The sequence below is a fragment of the Opisthocomus hoazin genome, chromosome 9, assembly GCF_030867145.1.
Source record: "Opisthocomus hoazin isolate bOpiHoa1 chromosome 9, bOpiHoa1.hap1, whole genome shotgun sequence".
Taxonomy (NCBI): domain Eukaryota; kingdom Metazoa; phylum Chordata; class Aves; order Opisthocomiformes; family Opisthocomidae; genus Opisthocomus; species Opisthocomus hoazin.
The window spans coordinates 18568452-18586714 of record NC_134422.1 but is presented as its reverse complement, the minus strand read 5'-3'; the positions used below and the strand labels follow the sequence as shown (position 1 = coordinate 18586714).

At 52.4% G+C, this 18263-nt stretch overlaps 1 protein-coding gene across 4 annotated transcripts in view; it reads left to right on the top strand.

Annotated features, from left to right (window-relative positions):
* Positions 1-13747, top strand: part of CFAP65 (cilia and flagella associated protein 65) — a 34554-nt gene extending 20807 nt beyond the window's left edge. For 3 of the 4 annotated variants that reach the window (XM_075430222.1, XM_075430221.1, XM_075430220.1), the window contains 12 exons: positions 3280-3390; positions 4176-4367; positions 5139-5297; positions 6565-6708; positions 7161-7277; positions 7867-8004; positions 8574-8639; positions 10311-10525; positions 10798-10947; positions 11494-11778; positions 12451-12588; positions 13263-13747. In XM_075430222.1, coding sequence (XP_075286337.1) covers positions 3280-3390; positions 4176-4367; positions 5139-5297; positions 6565-6708; positions 7161-7277; positions 7867-8004; positions 8574-8639; positions 10311-10525; positions 10798-10947; positions 11494-11778; positions 12451-12588; positions 13263-13299 — 1752 coding nt within the window. In that variant the 3' untranslated portion in view covers positions 13300-13747. Of the gene's footprint in view, positions 1-3279; positions 3391-4175; positions 4368-5138; positions 5298-6564; positions 6709-7160; positions 7278-7866; positions 8005-8573; positions 8640-10310; positions 10526-10797; positions 10948-11493; positions 11779-12450; positions 12589-13262 lie in introns of those variants that run through there. The other variant, XM_075430223.1, reaches the window with a different exon arrangement.
* The last annotated feature ends 4516 nt before the right edge of the window (positions 13748-18263 follow it).

Genomic DNA, 18263 nt, shown 5'->3' with positions numbered 1-18263 from the left:
CACATGTGCTGGCACAATGTTGGCAGACCGTCCTCCAGCTCTGGAGTTATGGAGGCACCTGCTTCCCTGGGCCAAGAAGATTCTCCCTGATTTCCTGGTTGGCTGTTCCCACTGCAGCCCTGATGCCTGTGTCCACCCACTTAGTTCTCCTGCCAGTTGTCTGGTTTTGGGTTAAACCACAATGCCAATGGTGAAGCTTCCCACTCATTCTTCCTGCTTCGCTGCTTGCTAAAGCATCCCAGAGCTGATCTGCAGTGTATTTTCCCTGAGCATTTCCTCAGGCTTGGGACTGATTTCTCTCTCTCGCCCTCTCTCAAACTGTCAGTTAGAGTCAAAGTCACCTTGTGCTCTGCCGGGCACAGCTCATACCCGGTTGAGCCTTCCTGTCTGTCTCTGAATTTTCCTATGAAACTATTGTGTTCACACGTCTCTTATTTTTCTTTTCTTTATGGACTGTTGTCAGCTGAAAATCCAACCCTTTGACCAAGCTGTTCAAACAGTGGCTTAACTGTGCCTTCCCTCAAAGCCCTTGGACAGGCTCCCTGTGCTCTGCCTGCCTGGCACAATCCTGAGTGTGGATGTGAGCATTTCACCAGCTGTCCAGTGAGGGAATAGGCTCTGGAGCACCAGCAGCCTACAGAACACACATCCCCTCTTGCCACATAGCCCGTGGCTTTGGTGGCTGCCAGAGGCCACCACCCTACTTCATGCTGTGACTGCAGAAGGGGCTGAAAAAGCATGGCAGGCCCTGGGGGTGATAAAAGACCCCTGGGTGCACTGGAGCTCTGGAGGCCAGTCCAAAGACCTGGAGCAGTGCAGGTGGTTACAACCTGCAGGGCTGCACAGTGCCAGTACTGAACTGCTAATATCAGAAATTAGAAAAGGAAGAGTCTCCCCTTTCTGCAGATAGGGCAGCTGAGGGGCTGAAGACAGTGTGCCTTCATTCCTCAGTCACGGCGTGAAGAGCACAGAGCCGCCAGCCCCCATGGCAGAGACTGCTCGAAGTGTACTCATGTGCCAAACTTGCACAGATCCTCAGTTGGGAATCCAGTGAAATGTGCAGAACATATGCTATCCTTAAGAGAAGCAAATGCTGTGATGTTGTCCCAAAAGTTTAACTTTGGAAACTTGAGATAGCAACAATAAGCAGAGGTGGAGACCGTAGGGCTGGAGTATTGCCTGATTATTCTGTCAAATTCCAAATTGCCTGGCTTTGGAGCAGTGATATTAGCCAGCTGCAAGCCACTGCATGATTTTTTGGGGGGTCTGAACTCGCCTCTGTGATGGCTTTACCCATGTGGACAAATTTTGGCCTCCCACTCCTCTGCTTCCCCAACAGAGTCTGTCTGCTTCGTTTTCAGGAGGAGCTCTTTCTCCATTACTCCTTCCCCACTCAGTGGCCACCTTTCAGTCCTGAGATGACTGGAATTTTAGGTGCTCTGAAGGACCCAAACTGATTTCCCATTGGCAATTCCTTCTGACTGCAGGATGAAAGTTCTGTAGACTTGTGTGTTACCCACTCCCTTGTGCAGGAGGGAAACGGGGCCTCCTGCTGCCTAATGCTCTCACAGGTTGTTCTTTGCATCAGCGCCATAGCCTGCCTGTAAGAGCGCAGCTGTGACCTTGTTCTCAGTACTCTGGGATAGTTTGGCCAGGCAGAATCTGCACCCCTCACCAGTTTTAGTAGGAAAAGCCCAGATGGCTGCAGCTGTTGCGGGATGAGGTAGGCTGGTTCCCAGAACTCGCTGGAGAGAAGGGAGAATCCCCGAGCACACAGGATCCAAAAACTTGGAAGTATTTGTGCTCTGCTTCATAGCTGCTAATTGGGTGTTGTGAGATGTTGTCACCTGCAGCACGTGTTCTTCAGGCAGCTCTCCTCCCTGGGAAATCTTGTGTCTCTGTCCCCTCATGCTCTAAGTCATTGCTGTGGGACAAAGTCTGGGCACTCTGGAAGCAGAACTGATGGCAGCAGGTCTTCACGTTTCTCCATTTGTCTCCCTTTAACTGAAAGTCCTCTAATTGTCGTATCCTGAGTCTATGGAAACTGATGACAGCTTTTCCTCAGCAGTTGTGGTCTGGTGTAATCCAAGCTGGCTTTTTGACTCAAGCGATATAAATGGTTGTTCCACTCCCAAAGCTCAGGCAGGTTCGTGTCCCTTTTTCCCTTGCAGTTCAAAAGTGTCGGCTCTTGTCCTCTGCCTATTTTGCATTGCATCTGGCTTGCTGAGGCCCTCAGGAGACTGAATGCTCATGTAGTGCTTTGAAAAGATCCCGTGTGGGACTTCGTTAGCATTGTATTTCTAGTCTTCTCTCCCTCCTCCCTTTGCTTATGGAGCTGAACTGAATGGGCTGTTTTGGAGGAATCAGCATCCTCTGCTCTTGTTTAAGCAGCTGATACAGTATGTCCTGCAGGTGTCTGTCCAAGGCACCCACCTGCCATTGCAAACATCCTCTCCATCTTCTGCATATGCACTTGAAAAATAGCTATGCTTTAGGCTTTGCTAACTGTGAACTGCAGCAACTCAGCTCCTTTTGGCCCATGCAGAGATGTTACTAGTTCTGTGACTGCTTTACAACCTCTGTCTCTAGGTAGACAGCTCAGGGGTGCTTTGGGGTGATCCTGCAGGAAATCATGCATCCTGACTCATCTCAAGCTTGACTGCACTTCTGTCAAAATGCAGAATCCTGTGTATCTTCCTTCCACGAAATAGCTCTATAAATCTCTTTGCTTTGCTTGAAGTGCCTGGCAGTTGCTTTGCTAACAAGATACTGTTGGTCATTACTTGATCACTTAAAATTCAGTTGGGATCTTCTTGCAGCTTTTGGACCATTAGACACATTCTTGGAGCACAATGTCCCCCAGAGTGAGGACATACAGATGGTCCTTTCCAAGAGCAGGCCATTACTTACCTAAAATCCTGTCTTTCCAAAGGATTTGGCTGTCACAGCTCCACACTCCCCTACGTACAGTCCAGACGCTTTCATTCATGGAGAATTTCTACCATATACTTTCAACGAGCAGCACCGAGGCTGCTGCCTGGCACAGCAGGGAGAAAAGTACATTCTGTCTGAAACAAGAGGCAAACTTTGCAGATGTGAGCCAACAGTTGAGTAGGCTCTCCATCTCCTTGCTTTTTTCTTAGGACACACTGTCCTGCTGTTATCAACTTAAATCTCTGTGTTGCCCTCAGCTTATAAAGTCCTTCAGAGTCCTTGTGCGGCTGCTAGTGATGGGACCAAGGCCTTGTGAGAAAGTGACTGCATTTCTTTCCACTGTAGCTGAACTTCAGCGGTGTGACTGTGGAACAGGACCAGAGGTACATTCATTTTGCATCCACTAAGCACCTCTTCACACCCATTGCCGTTGGAACCACCCACCCTCCCACACAGGTGAGCATTCTGGAGCCAAACCCAGCAGCAGCGGAGGGAATGAGCTAATGTTATTTTGTCCCATGGACAGACTGCATCTGAGGCATTTCCTAGGAAACAGAACAGCGTCCACAGGAAAGCATCACAGCAGAACTTTGAGACTAGTGCTAGGCAGAGCCTGGAGATGGCTGATGGAATGGCAGCAGGGAAAGTACCTCTCACCATCTCCAGTTTGACAAGATTTGGCATTCGCTTTAGCCAGAATGCTTATGAGCTGTGTTGGGTGGTTCTGCTATTCTCTTGCATTGAATCCAAGTGAAGGCTCGTTGATTTGCTCCAAGCACTCTGGAAATAAATCCTAATTAGTTTTTTAGTAAATTTAATTAAAATTCCTTAAACACTTAGCAAAAAAGGCAGCTTTGATTCTGTTCTGCCTAATTTACTTGGGGAATGAACAACTCTGAATTGAATTAAGATCACTTTAATATGAGTGGTTTTGCTTTCCAAGTAATCTACTTTATAGTGATCCCTTTAGCTAATTTGTATTAATTTTCTCCTAGACTGAATTTGCAGGGCACCACTTGGAAGGGCACTGTAGTTATCAATGTACACGTATGGTGATAAACCTTCATCACAGTCTCCTATCAGACCCTCAGTGATAAATTCTGACACTATGAGGTCTCTTCATTCTTTGGAGACAAGTTGACTAATTAATTATTAGTGCTTATCAGAGTCCTCTGGGGAAGCGTTGACTAGTTTAACTTGTGTGTGGTATAATAAGTACTGCTCTCTCTGACTCACTTCAGATTTATGAACTATACAATGGTGGCTCCGTGCCTGTGGTGTTTGAGGTTCAGCTGGACAACATTGTGAGGCTGCAGGAGGAGAATTTTCGACATCCTGTGTTTGTCTGTTTGACTCCTAGAGGAGAAATTCCCCCTGGCACAATAGGTCATATTGAGTGGGTCTTCTCACCATTGGAAGCCAAAACGTACTTGGTAAGACCCTCCTCATGACAGCTAGAAATATTTTGTTTGGGTTTTTTTTCCTGCTGCTCTGTGCCTAAAATTCTTTAGATCTCGTATTGATGATTGGTCCATGTCATGCTACAGCTGAATTGAGCTCCATTTCTCTGAGAAGCAAAAAGACTTGAGAGCAAATGAGTGGTTGGTCTGGTCAGGAAACGCAGCAGATAATTTGTTGTGTCATAAATTTTTTCTTCTCAAAGAACACATTTCTTCCACAGCCAGAGTCATCCCAATATGTATTTCTCAAGGATCAAATGGTGACTAGGGGCATAAACAGTATCTGATCAGATTTTTGGTTCATTGTTGGCCTCCAATAATTCCTACCAAAGAGAGTGGAGTCAGTGTCTTTTATCATGGCAGTGTGCACTGCTGCAGCCCTCTGGAAACAGCCTGCCCAAAGACCTCTGTCCTAGGCTGCAGCAGGCAGGCAGGGCTACAGCTGGAGCACTACTTACTGCCCCACTCAGTGGTAGATGCATGGAAAAATAAATAAATTGAATTTCAGACCTCCAACTTCTGCTCCAAGAGGGAGTCCCTGCCTATCTCATACAGTAACTGGCTAATTGACTCCTTAACCAACTTTCCTGGGTTAGCAAGGCCTGAAAGAGCAAAAGAGACTAGATTTCTCCTGACCTGTGCATATGGTGCATTTAGACGAGTCTATTAGCAAGTACACTAGCTGCTTGCACGTCTCTCCCAAGTATGAGTCTGGACTTAATACTCTTATCTTGTCGAAGGCAGGTCGATGTTCCCATCCACATCCTAGGAGGTGAATCAGCTCTGATCACCTTCCAGGGAGTAGGCTACGATCTGAATACCATAGGAGACACTGCCACATCCAGTGAAGTTTTGCCTCCTACAGTTTTTGCAGGCTCTACAAAGCTAACTGTGCCCGGGCAGGTGAGTCCATGTATGCTGATATTAATAATATGGTTAGTCCAGAAATGTGTGAGAGAGACTGAAATATGGTATTGGCCCCATGTAGCAATAGCCTGTGTTGCAGGGGAGTTGCCGTGAGACAGAGCAAGATATTTCCCTTCCAGCAGGTCATCTAGAGCTTAACTCATAAAACCAGTTCTGAAAGGTGCCCTCCTTCCAGCTTGTTGCTTCCGCAGCTATTAGTAACAAAAACATTTTAGGGTTTGTTCATTTTCTGAATTTTCTATTAAAAGTTATAGTCCACCACAGCTACCTTTCTTATTTACAGCTAAAATACCTTTTCTTTGGCAATTCATTCACAAAAATACTCCTGACATACCCTGTGGGGGCTTGGCTGCCTCCCTTTCACAGCCAAACTCAGGCAACGAATTAGCTGAACACAGACCGCGGGGTGGTCGCGAATTCGGGCACATCCCGAGGAATGCACTTCTTCGACCTGTCCCTGGCTCAGCGGGAGCTTGTTGGGCCTGGCTGGAGCTGGCCTGCCAGCCTGGACCGTCTGTTGTCACACTCAGCCACTGATCTCCGCGTAGTGAATCAGCGTTACGCAGCTTCAGCAGAGGCATACTCCAGGCAGGTAAAGGGTTCATCCTGTGTGACATGAGCGTGCCTGCCTTGGAGCCCAGCCACAGCTACATCTGCCCTCTGGCTTCCAGCAGGACAATTGCATTCCTGGGTAAAGCAAAGAGAAGACGATTAAAAGTCTGTCTCAGGCTGCCAATAAAGTTGCCACTCCACAAGGCTCTGTTGTCTGTAACCAAGAGTCATTAGCTTCTCTAATGATCACTGTAATCAATTAGAGTTTGCACTGTGGCTGGAGAATGAGACAGGCTGGTATGAGGATTTTGCACAAGCACACACTTCACGTGTTTGCCGACTGAAGTAGGAAAAGGCCCCGACTGCAAGCGCTGCAGAGAGAATCTTGGTGCTACCGGTCCTCTGCACTCCCGAGATCCTCTCCCGTCCCAACACCAGCAGTGGGTTCTGTTCAGTGCATGCTCAATCCCACTGCAACAGGGCTGTCCTCTTGCTGCAAAGAGTCATTGTAACCAGAGCAAAAATGCAAGAAATGCAACACCCCCCAAGTTGTTATGGTAAAGGTAACTGGCTAATAGTGTCTGTGAATTGCTGGGTAATCTGAAGATGACTGTGTGACTGCCGTTCTCCAATGGCCACATCCCATCTTCCTTCACTGCTATTCCTCCCGGTTTCACCTTGCTTCCTGCAGGCAGCCACCTTGTCACACCACAGGATTTGCCTTGGAAATATCCCAGACTGCAGCAAAGCCAGTCGACTTGTCTTTCTCAACAATATCTCAGAGAGTAAAGCTGTTGTATTTGCCTGGCAGATAAACACCTGGAAAGATGAGAGGGTGAGTCCTTCCTTCTCTTTCCTCTACAGCCTGCTTGCCCATCTTTTCTCTGTTGTGCCACAAAACAACTTCCTGCTCCATTTGCAACCAGACAATCAGAAACGATCCTAGGGACTTGGCTTTTGTACTAGCTGACAAAAGGAAAGGGCAGAGAAAAGTGAAAGCAAGGGTTAGGACAGGGGAGGAAAGACAGGAATTCAGAAGGGGCATCTGAAGACTTCAGTGAGGATACATGAACCTGGAACTACAGGATGTGATAGTGAACCTCAGGACCCTGTCTACCAGGAAAGTCCGTGGTCATTCTTTGAACATATTGGCTGCATTGTTCTCACGCTGCATACCTCCAAGCAGAGCAGGGAATTCCCATAATCCTGTTTTTGCTGCAAAACGAAGGCAGATATGAAGGTCCCAGGGCAGTAAACAGCTCTTCTGTGGCTTTTTATTTTCCCCAGGTGTTGCAGATTGCTCCAGAGTCAGGGACTGTGCAGCCTGGAGAGAGCATCCCCTGCTTCATCACCCTGCAACCTTTAGGGTGTCCTTCCTTCTACAGCATAGATCTGGTGTGTGAGGTGAGACCCAAGAGTTACCTGTGCATTACCATCACCTGGGCATGTAACTGCGGTTCCCAAGTAGCTGGCCCCAGCAGTCAGCTGCCTGCTGCTTCCAGCTGAAGGAATCCTTCTTTGCTCCATAATGCTGGGCAGCACTTGCCATTACTGAAGATACTGAGCTTCATCTCTGCTGATGCTATGTGTCTCTCTATCTGTGTGGCACTCTAGATGCGGTGTAACTGCAACATGTGGCTTTGTGAGTTGAAACCAGCTACTGGAAGTCATGGTTTGGATGGGAGTGCCTTTCAGTGGGTGTCCGACATAAATATCTGTAAAAAGCAAGTCTTGATTCTTTAATACTAGCCAGGGCACAGACTTGCAGTAGTGTCCCTCTGGATGATTTCCAGGTGCCCTGTGGCAGGAGATTGTGTTTTCTCTGTATGAGTCTTATACCAGCACTGTTGTCTCCCCTTCCTGCCACTGGAAGACATGGAAAGGGAGTGGGCTCTGTCTGGGACCCCTTGAAAGGTATGGACTTGAGCCAGAGGCTGTGTTATTTGCAGCTCCTTTCTAGTCCTGCTCCCTCCAATCATGGTTTGCTTCATAGGTACATATTCAGGAGTCCCTGGTTCAGTACGAGAGGGACCTGCAGGAGTGGGAAAGTGAGAAGGAACGGCAGGCTGTGGAATTCACCATCACAGAGAAGGACCTTGGGACTAAGCAGAAGCCGAAGTCACCTGCAGGGGTAAGTGCTGCCAGAACTTCACACCAGCTTAGTTCAGCTCAGAAACAGCAGCCAGGTGTCAACAAGAAACATTTTTTTAAGAAAATCTAGGCAAGTTGACAAGAGGACATGAGGCTTAGATCTACTCAAGATCTCATAGCTGGTCTGTGGATAGAGGAAAATGAGATCTTGGTTTCCAGCAAAGGATCCTCTTGCACTCTCTTTAACATTGAGAAAGGGGATAGCAGTTGGAGAACTTGGAATTAAAATGATTTTTCTGATAACCTTACAAATTCTGAATTTGCTAACAATCATCTGGAATGTGGAAGTGCATGAGAAGCCTTAGGAAAAAAAAAAAACACAAAACAGTGGCACTGGAAGAAAGATGGTTGGATTTTTAGCCATGAATAAGCACTGGAGAGAAATGTGTCACTAAGATTAAGAATGTGGCCCTAGTGAAGAATGGGAGGATGAGATCATTGACTCTTAGCTGGGGCAAAGTAAAACAAGATCCTGGAGTCTTGTTCTGCTTCATGTGTTTCCTACACTGTGATTTCTCTTCCTTCTTTCTTTTTCTTTTTGCATTTTAGAGGTCATCAGATTCTGCTGAGACAGAAAATCTCCCTGAATCCTCAGCTGTGATCAGGAAATACAAGGTAAGTCAGGCCTGTCTCACCCATAGTAGAATCAAACTGGCTGCTTTAGAAAAGAGGCAGATGCTGGATGTCACAGCGTGGGAGACAGGACAGAGAGCACAGCAGGATTTGTAGCTTCAAGGCTTTGGGAGACAGACTGTTTGAAGGAGCCAGAAGAATCAGACTGTCTGGCTGTGTCCTGTGGGAAGTAACTTTCCAGCTGAGGTGAATGGGAAGTGAATCTGGAGCCAAACATACACCCGTGACTGGAGAAGGGGGGAAAGGCTTTGAACAAGCAGAAGAGATGCATATGGGCAGGGCAGCTGGTACTTGGACTGGTTTCGCCCTGGGGCCACAATGTAATGTGTGCCATGACGGGAAGTGGCATGACCCCTGGTGTGACGTGGTGCAGACTTTGCCCTTGCCTCTAAAAAAAGCTGTGCTCTGTGCCTCGGGAGAAGCCTCGGGCAGGAACTGCCTTGGCTTAAGTGCGCAGCAAGCTTTAAAGCTCCATTTGCCTGGTTCATCTCTGTTTCCCCTCGAGTTTGCGCAACTGTGTGCAGTGGTGATGAGGTGTGAGACAAGGTCCCCGTGAATGCTCCACAGAACTGCCTGGGCCCAAAGGCAGAGCCGTGCTGCGCCTACAGTGCTCAGCAGCATGTGCTGTGGGAATGACGTGGCTTGTGGAGAACTAGCTAGCCCAAGACGTGGCAGGGTTAAGGGGAGCTGACGTGAGGCTGGGCCTGAGCAGGTTGACTCAGCTAGGAGGCACAGCTTGTTATCTCAGGACTGCCACCATAGCAAGGCTGTGGCAGGGCTCCTGGGGCCCTGCAGAGTGCTTCTGCGTGCCCTGCACTGTCCTGTCTGAACGTATCAGCTTGGGGTGGCTCTAGCTTGGGCTGTCTGCCCTGTGCCGTTGGGTGCGATCAGTGATGCAGGTCAAGACATCCACTAGGATGAACATAAGGAAGGTTGAGGAAAAGTAAAAGCAGTTTAATTTAGACCTCTCGGGTTTTAGCTCCTGGTGACAATCTGGAGCCTGAAATGACCTGCTGTGTCTGTGTCACGAGCAGTGAAGGCCTCTGGCCTCATTCCCAGAAGCTGGACAGCTATGTCTCAAAGGTCATTGAAGTACTGTGATACCCAAGGGCTTCTCCAGAGCTGGGAGGTGTCCTTCTGGCCCAGACTTCTAGACTGCTCCTGCCATGAGAAACTTCCCCCAAAGTGACTGCTGGTAATGCAGCCCCAAACTGGCCCATGTAGCATGATTGAAGTCAGTCTCCAGTCCTTGGTTTCTTGCTGGGCGCGGGGAACAATCTCTGCATGTGTTTCTGCACATCCGTTCTCCGACAGCACTCTCAGTGTGCTCAGAAGAGAGTAGATGGTCTCCCAGATTTCCTCAGGAATGGATTGGAGCATAAAAGCCCCGAGGGCCCAGGGAAAACCCTGAAACCCTGCTGACACTCAGAGCTGGCACACTAGGCAGTGAGCAGGTAGCAGACCCGATTTCCAGCATGGCTGCTCATGCCTGATGGGGCTACTGCAGTGCCAAGATCGTTTTGATGCTGTCTCCTGTCCAGGATCTGGTGGCTCTGGGAACTGGGCTTTCCAGTTCTCATGCCTCACACCTATACCAGCCTACCTGTGGCCAAAGGAGCAACTAAGTACCTACCATTTCTTTCTCTCCAACAGACATTACCCGCTGTTCAAAACCACCCTACGCCCAATCTTCCAGCTGGACACTTTCAGAGGAGGTTGCTGTTGGACAAAGCAGCCAGCCGGGTGTGGGTCAAACCAGAGCCTCCCACGCCCATCCTTTTACACCTTTCTGTGACAGCCAGGTCCTACTCTATTGAGGACTTCTTCAGCAACTTCACCTCGGAGATCCCCAAATACTTCTTGTCCTGGTAAGAGATCTAGAATTTTGGATTGGCATCTTCATCTGAGCCAGGGCTGCCCATGCTGTGATCTGAACTGAACTTGGAGCTCTGCTCTGCTCCTCTCCTCTCTTATGACAGTGTCCCTGCTGCTGTCGCAAATGCAGCAGCTCCCACTCCTCCCTGGCGCCCCACACTGTTCCTCACTTGCCTGCGGTGCTGCTGCTCAGCCAGGGGCATGCGGTCTTTGGTAGTTTGGTTCAGCAGTGCTGCCACTGATGGAACAACTCCTTCTTCCTCAGCCCCATCAGCAGCTGGCCCTTGGAGAGCAAGTTGGTGGACGGGAGTAGGGACAGAGACAGGATGGACATGGACCCCAAATGGCTGTCCCTGGCTGCTGCTTCCAACCAGGAGTTGCAGATAGTGACTGCCATACTCACAGATGTCATCAGGTGTGTGTGTCCATTCACCCTCACGCGGTTCTCAGAGCCCCTGTCCTCCGAAGGAGTGTGTGCAGCCTGGCCAGACCTCTGCTAATCCCAGAGGAGTCTGTGCGCTCCTGCTGCACCAGAGCGGGGGATGAAGCCTGCCAAAGGCTGCCCTGGGGTCTATGAGCTCAGGAGTACTGGTGTGATAGCCAAAGGCAGGGTCTTGCTCCCCAGCTAGGGGCTGAGCCCATCCCTGCACAGTGAATGATGTCACTGCTGAGGAACCAGGGCACTCTGCCTGCCATGATCTTGGGAACAGGCTGCATTGGGATTCACCTATTTTGTCCCTCAGCTGCAGAAATGTAAAGAACCAGTGCTGGAGAGGCAAAGGTAGTTTCCTTAGCTCAAGCCATCGTGCTGCCTCCCTTAAGCCCAGAAAGCAAGAAGGGACAGACTGAACATTGACATTAGTCAGGTTTTTCCTCTGATTTGTGCTGTCTTGTAATGATCCTCTGGGGTCATACGGATATTTGATTTGCTGGGACTCATCCCTTATTTTCCTCCTCTCAGAGGCATCTTGGAGAACACCCAGTTCCATGACGCAGTGAGAAGAAGCCTGGATGAGCCAATTCCATATTTCTCCCAGTTCCGGTGTGCAGAATCACCAGAGCTCCAGGACAGGAGACGTTGGTCCACGGTCCCCTCCAGGGTCTCTGCTTCACCAGATCTTTACCCTGAGAAGAATGGAGAGAGGAAAGAAATGGAGCAGGAAACCTCTCCCAAAAGTGATTTGCTGGAGTCTTGGGAGATTTTTCACCACGAGCAACTGGGAGAGCAGAAGGAGATGATGAGCAGGTGAGGAAGAGCTCACACATAAAAGGTAAGAGCTGCATGGGCAGGAAAGCCATGGCGGCATACTGCCTGGCCAGAAACCCGTTTCTCCTTCAGCCCCGTAGCATTTCTTCTGGGGTGTTCTGTATGCTCTGAGTGGAAATCGATGCTAGCCCACCCAGCCACCCTCTCCCGAGTGTGGTTTGTGAAGAGTGCAGGTTTGCTGTGTCTTGGGGTTGAGCTGTGGGCAGTGCCAGGATGCGGGTGGTGAATGAAGTCTGCTTTATGCTCAGACGGTCTTGGCCGTATTGGACATCAGAGTGCAGTGTGTGCTTACCTTACTTTTTATTTTCATTGCAATATTTCATCACCTTGCATTTGCTGTGGCTATTCGCTTGCACACTGCTACAGGCGTATGCAAAAACATGAAGTACAGCACAGCTTGGAGGGAGAAACCAGCAAAACCACAGTCACCCAGCTCTGTCCGAGGTCAGGGCCTGTTGCCAGCTGGTGGCAGTTCTGGGAGAGATGGGTCAGCACCCCATTGCTCAAGTCTGAAGTTCGTTGGCCTCAGCATGTAGGAAACAGCGTGTGCTCCACCGCTGTGCCTGGTGTGTCCTGGGAGGAGTCACAGCCAGCAGCCTGCCTTATCTGCTTTCTGATAGCTGTTCTCTGCCTGTACTTTTGCCCCTCCAGGCAGCCAGCGTTAGGGAACCTGGTGGAGTTGGTGCTGGAAAACACGCTGCGGAACATCCTGATCGAAGCCAGCCGTGGGGAAGTGGTGCTGACAGCCCGGCCCAGGGTCATTGCTCTACCCCCCAGGCCTTCCCCAAGGTAGCAGAGTGTGTCTGTGCTGTGGCGGGGGACAAGACCTGTCGTCAATATGTCAGGCTGAAGCACAGCCCATTTTCTAGCCCATGTGGATTAGCTGGATCACTGCCTGTCAATGCCAAGGCTGCCCGTGCAAAAGGGGCAATCCACTCCCAAAGCCTTTGCCCCTTCTTGGCTCGTCCTGAGCCCCAGGGCAGAGCTGGTAACACTACAGCCTTTCTGCAGACCCCAGAGGATCGTGCAGCCCTGGGGCAGGGCCCTGTGAGTGAACAGCTGGCAGAAGGGGCTGCCCTGAGGCACTGGAGATCTCAGCACAAGGGGGGTCCCTTGGGAAAAGGGGTCAAGGAGCAGGCGGCACAGCCGCTGACAGCAGAAAGGGCGCAAAGCCTTCGTAGTCCAAGATGGTGTGGGATCTAGTTAGGCTGAGGGAATGGCCACCTGGGGCTGAGGGCGGAGCGTGGCGATTTGCCCCAGCTCAGGGAGAAGTGCAGGCAGATGGAATTGAGGGAGGACGGGAGAGAGCTGTTGGATGGAGATGTCATCTCCAAAGCTGCAGGAGTCTGGTCTAGATAGACAATGGGTTTTCACTGTGATCCCTCAGGGAGAGGTGATTGCCTGGGGGGAGGCAGCAGCAGGCTGCACTCTCCCCACCCCAAAAGCTATCTCTTCTTCTCCAGAATCACCAATCCAGCACCCCCACCCTCAAGAGCATAGCTGCTGGGCACTGTGCTGCTTGAGCTCTTCAAGCACATCAAGTGCTTCCACACTTCATCCTGTCCCTGTGATGTCCAGAGCAACCCCAGTCCTCCCACGTGGCGACCTGAGCTCGGCATGCTAGCTGCCTCGAGGAGGTATGTCCTGATTATGTCCTCAGCTCCAGTTTGAATCCTCTGGCAACTCCACAGCAGAGTTCATGCGCTCTCTCCCCTCTGTGGCTGGCCCCATCATCGGAGAAGAACCTCCCTGCGCTACAGGGAACAAGCACATGGACAACCTCTGTGACTATTCCCACTGGGAGAGGAGTAGAATCTGCCTTGAAATGTAGCTGAGGAAGGACTGACAGCTGGGACTTGAGCTGCTGAGCCCCTGAATCCTCCTCCCCTTGTTGCTCCAGTAGCTGCTGTGGGTCCCGTGTGCAGTGACCCAGCCCGAGAGAGCAGCTCAGCACCGTCCAGCCCAATAAAAGCAGCTTGGCCTCTGGGCACACGGACACCGGCGTTTAGTGTATGGAATCCACGCATCTGGATTTGGGAGAGCCCTGGACCAGCTTCTCCCCTTCTCCAACCCGGGAATGGGATGCCTGGAGCCGTGGCTTGGCTGCGGGAGGGTGTCGCCGCGAGGGAGCCGGGTTTGTCGCAGCCGGGAGGTGGCACTGTGCCTTGTCACAAACCCCAGAGGTGGCACTGTGCCTTGTCACAAACCCCAGGAGCCAGCGGCGAGATGGGGCTGGTGCTGGGCACTGGCTGCCTGCTCCCTGGCTTTGCAGCATCTCCCGCCTTCTGCAGCCCTTCTACGGGCTCTGCTGTGCAGGGCTCACCCAGCCACCCTGCTCTGGTGGGGGTGCGGCTGGTGTCCCCCTCCAAGCCCTCCCGCCCTGTGTTCCCAGTGCCAGCGCCCAGGCAAGACTGGAGCTGCACCTGCTCCCCTTGCAGCCCAAGAGAAGCCCATGTTCGAGGAGCTGCAGAGGGCTTTCGCCCTGCTCGGCAGAGGACAGGTGCCTGCTGTGCCGGGGCGTGCTGCAGCCACCCCGCACCACCCCAGCGCTCCGCTCTGCAGGAGCCCTGCATGCGTAACCGTTACTAACCCCCAGGGCTGAGCTGTTCCTGTAGTCAGAGACACAGCAAAGGCAATGCCAGCTCCTGAGCTCAGCCTGGGCGCCTGGGGCCTTCACGTGGGTGCTGGATCCTTCTGGTGAGAAGTGCAGACCCTCTCCTCCCTCCCCAGCACTCTGGGTGCCAGGTCTTCTACGTCACAGCAGCTTTTCTGTCTTCCTCCACACTTCAGCTGGTGCTGAACAGGCGATGGGGTACCACCTCCTTCCTCCCAGCTCAAGCTGGCAGCAGGGCCTGGCTGTTCAGTCCATTTGGGGTGGCTCTGTCTGGTCCAGGCTCCTCTCTATGATTTGCTCACTACAGATGCTCTGTAGTCCTCCAACAGCCTTCCCAAAGGGGCAACACAGGCAGGGGCAGGAGCCTCACTGTCCTCCTAAAGCAGGTTGAATCCAGCTGCCTGCAGTAGGCCAGGGGCAGCCTGGAGCAGTGGGGACAGAGTCAGCGAGTTTGTCCATCCTCAGACTTGCTGTGTGATCTGATGCTCTCTGGACTCCGTCACTGTTAACTCCTCTGCCTTGTTGGACAGATGGGTCAACATGGGAAACGCTGTGTGTTAGTCTGATGTAACACACGAGAGGAAATTGATGGAACCTGAGTGCAGACAGATGTGCAGGGAATGATTTTTTTTTTTTGTCATTAAAGCTCACATCCTCCCTGCTCTCCTGTGCTGAACACAGCCTCGACCTGGAGGAAACGGGACTGGCACTGCACCTGCCCCTTGGAGCACTATCAGAGAAAAAGTCACTTCTCTGACCAGCATCTCTCTAGCGAGAGAGCCCTGAGAGTGCCTTCTGCAACCGGTGAGTTGGGGAATAAAACATTTGAGAGCTACCTCCGCCTCTGAGCAAGAAATCTTTCTTCCCTCAGCTCTTTGCAGGGGCTGTGAGATGGTGGTGTGTCACCTCTGTTCCAGGTCTTCTCTGGTGCCTGTCAACCACACAGCATGCACTAAGCAAAGCCATTAGCAGCTGTCACACACCTTACTTCTTTGCTCCTCATCCTAAGTTAAAAATACACCAGGGACAGCCCCTTTCCTGGGCTAGGGAAATTCCTGCTTCCTCTTCCCAAGCTGGGAATGGACCCTGGCCCTGGTTTTGGAAGACACTTGCGTGTGACGGAGCCACACCGCCATCCCTTTGGTGAAGGGAGTGTGTGGCAGCAGCACCCCCAGGCACTGCTGGGGGTGAGCCCTGCTGAGCGGGGAGCCCACAGCAACGCACTCACCCGGGTCGCCACAGCCTCCTCCCGTGCTTCCCTGCTGCTCCTCCTTGGATCCTGGGGGCAGCAGCGAGGTGAAGGTTGGGCAGAGATGTGCAGCACGGGCCGGGAGGTCTTGTCCCTAGCAAGAAGCTGTGTTGCTACCCACTGCCGAGGCTGAAGGCAACGAGCCACGGGACTGCAGCACAGCCAGACCCACAGCCCACCTCCCAGAGGAGGGGAGAAGCCTTGCTGCTGCTAACCACAAGTGTGAGCTCGTACTGGCTTCCAGGGCTGGATTTGGCCCCTGTCCCAACACTGCCCACGTTTCTGATGCACATATCTCTAACGGAGATACCGTAGCTACAGGTCCTGCTTCTTGCCCCCGGTGTTTGGGTGATGAAGTGGGGTGAAGTACCCATGGAGCGGTGGGTTGTTGGCCGGGCCATCCAGAGCAGGCTGCCTGCAGGTATACGGCGTGAGGGAGGATGGCTGAGCGTGAGCTTGGCAAGCTGATGGGGCTCTCCTGCTCCTTGTGCTAGAGATCAGGAGTGCTCAGTCATCAGGCAGTTAATGCAATACACAACAGGCCTTTTCTTCTTGTCAGTCCTGGCTCCTAGGGAGGGGGTGAAATGGCCTTGGGGCAGGTGGGCAACAGAAGCTATCCCGAATCCCATTAAAACATTTAACACCTGCTGAATCGTGCCATTGTCTGGGAGATAAAGGGAAGGGAACAAAGCTGCCCTTGGTCTTCCCTGCCAGAGAGCCTGCAATGCTCTGCTGTCCCACTGCAGCTGGGGGAGCCTGAATCCCCCGCAAAGACCTGCTCGGCCCGGCTCTGTGTCCGTGTGGGGAAGGGGCAGTGCTAGGGGACAGTCCCCTGAGCCCCCCGCCCCCGGAGTGCACAGCCCCTGGCTGCGATGTGCCCCTTCTCCCCCCATGCCCGCTGTTAGTAGGAACCTGGAGAGGTCCTACCCTGACTAGCCTGCAGTGTCTGTGCAGGCAGGGCAAAGTCTGGAGGGCAAAACCAAAAAGGTGATCCTGCCAAAATCCCCTGGACAGAGACCCATCCCGCCTGGCCTCCCATGTCTGAGGTACTGGGCTTAGCTGCAGTGCTTTGGTATTTGGGAATGGGGACGCTTCAGTCCATGCTCTGGTCAGGCCAGGGCACAATGGTGGCTCCTGATGGACAAGAGAGGTGCTCTGATGAGAGCTCGTCAGTCCTCATGGGACAGCAAGGCAGCCCAAACCCTTGGGAGCTGCGAGAAGAGGCTGAGCCAGCCTCTGCCAGGGCCAGCCCTGTTGAGTCCGTAGGCAGGCGCTTGGTCCCACCACTGCCTGCCAGGGAAGAGCACACATCTGTAGGTGCTGCCCTGGAGATGCCAGGGCAAGTGGAAGATGCTCCTTGGGACAGCTCTCTGGTGCAGGGCATTCTGCAAGCTCAAGCGACCCGCTTTTCTCCTGTTTTCCATGGGGTAGCCCTGCAAGAGCAGTCTTTGCTGTTATTTGGTGCATGGCGGGGCCCTGGCCTTGCAGGAGACGGACTGGGATGAGAAAACATTCCAGGCAGAGCACATTGCACTGTCTTGGAGATGTCTGCTGGAGCTACAGCAGCGATGGTGTGGTGTTTGAGGGGTTCCTGGCTTCTCCAGCAAGTGGGGGTCAGCCAGGCAGCCTACACCAGGAACTGCTGCTCGGCTCTGCCAGTCCGTGGCCGGGCAGGGAGAGGCAAGAGCCCTGCCCAGCATGTTTCCCACGCTGGAACAGAAGAATTGGACAAGCTCGAGCGTCAAGGCCTGTATGATATCAAAAGGAGAGGGAACATCACATTTCCTCTTAGTGCCACAACCCAGGGCAGCAGTGGTTCTGCATTTCCTTTGCTGGGAAAACTACTGGAAAAGAGGATCGGGGCGACCAAGCCCAGCAGGCTGGCATCGCTCCAGCTCGTTCCCGTGCCAGGCTCTGCTGGGCTGGGAACCTGCAGGACCCCAGAGGCAGCAGCAGGCAGGAGGGATGGGCCCTGCCTTTCAAAATCCTGACACTGAGAGGAACAAATCTCCAAGGAAGAGGAGTCGAGTGGCTGTGGCTGGTGAGGGTCTGCAACCATCCAGTTCGATTTGGGAATCCACTGCAAGCATGCTCCTGGCTCTGGAAAGGGCAATGGTGGCAGTTTCTAAAGCACACCCAGGACCAGGATACCTGCAGGTGTCCGCCGTGGGGGTTAAAGCACCGTTACCCCTTTCCCCACCTGCAAACACACCCATCTATGCAAACAAACACGCCAGTGCACTTGCACAAAGGAGCTTCTCCTGCCACCTCAGCTACACTTCGTGCTCTGTTATCCAGGGAGATGTGGGTGCCAGAGTAGCCCAGAGAGGTAGCCCAGCTCCCGCTGGCTCCGGCTGAGATCAGCTGAGGACCATCAGGGCTGAGCAGCGTGGCTGGGTGCTACAGGAGTGTGTCTGAACTTCTTGTGGCTCCCGTGGGCTCCGCACGGAGCCCCCAGAGCCAGCATGGGGGTGTCCGCTCCGGTTACCCCACTGGGTAGTGACACCGCTGGAACACGGGACAGCGCTGGGACTGTGGGACGCAGTCACCCCGCTGGAGGCATGTGCCCACGGACCGAGAAACATCTTGTTCTCGTGGCTG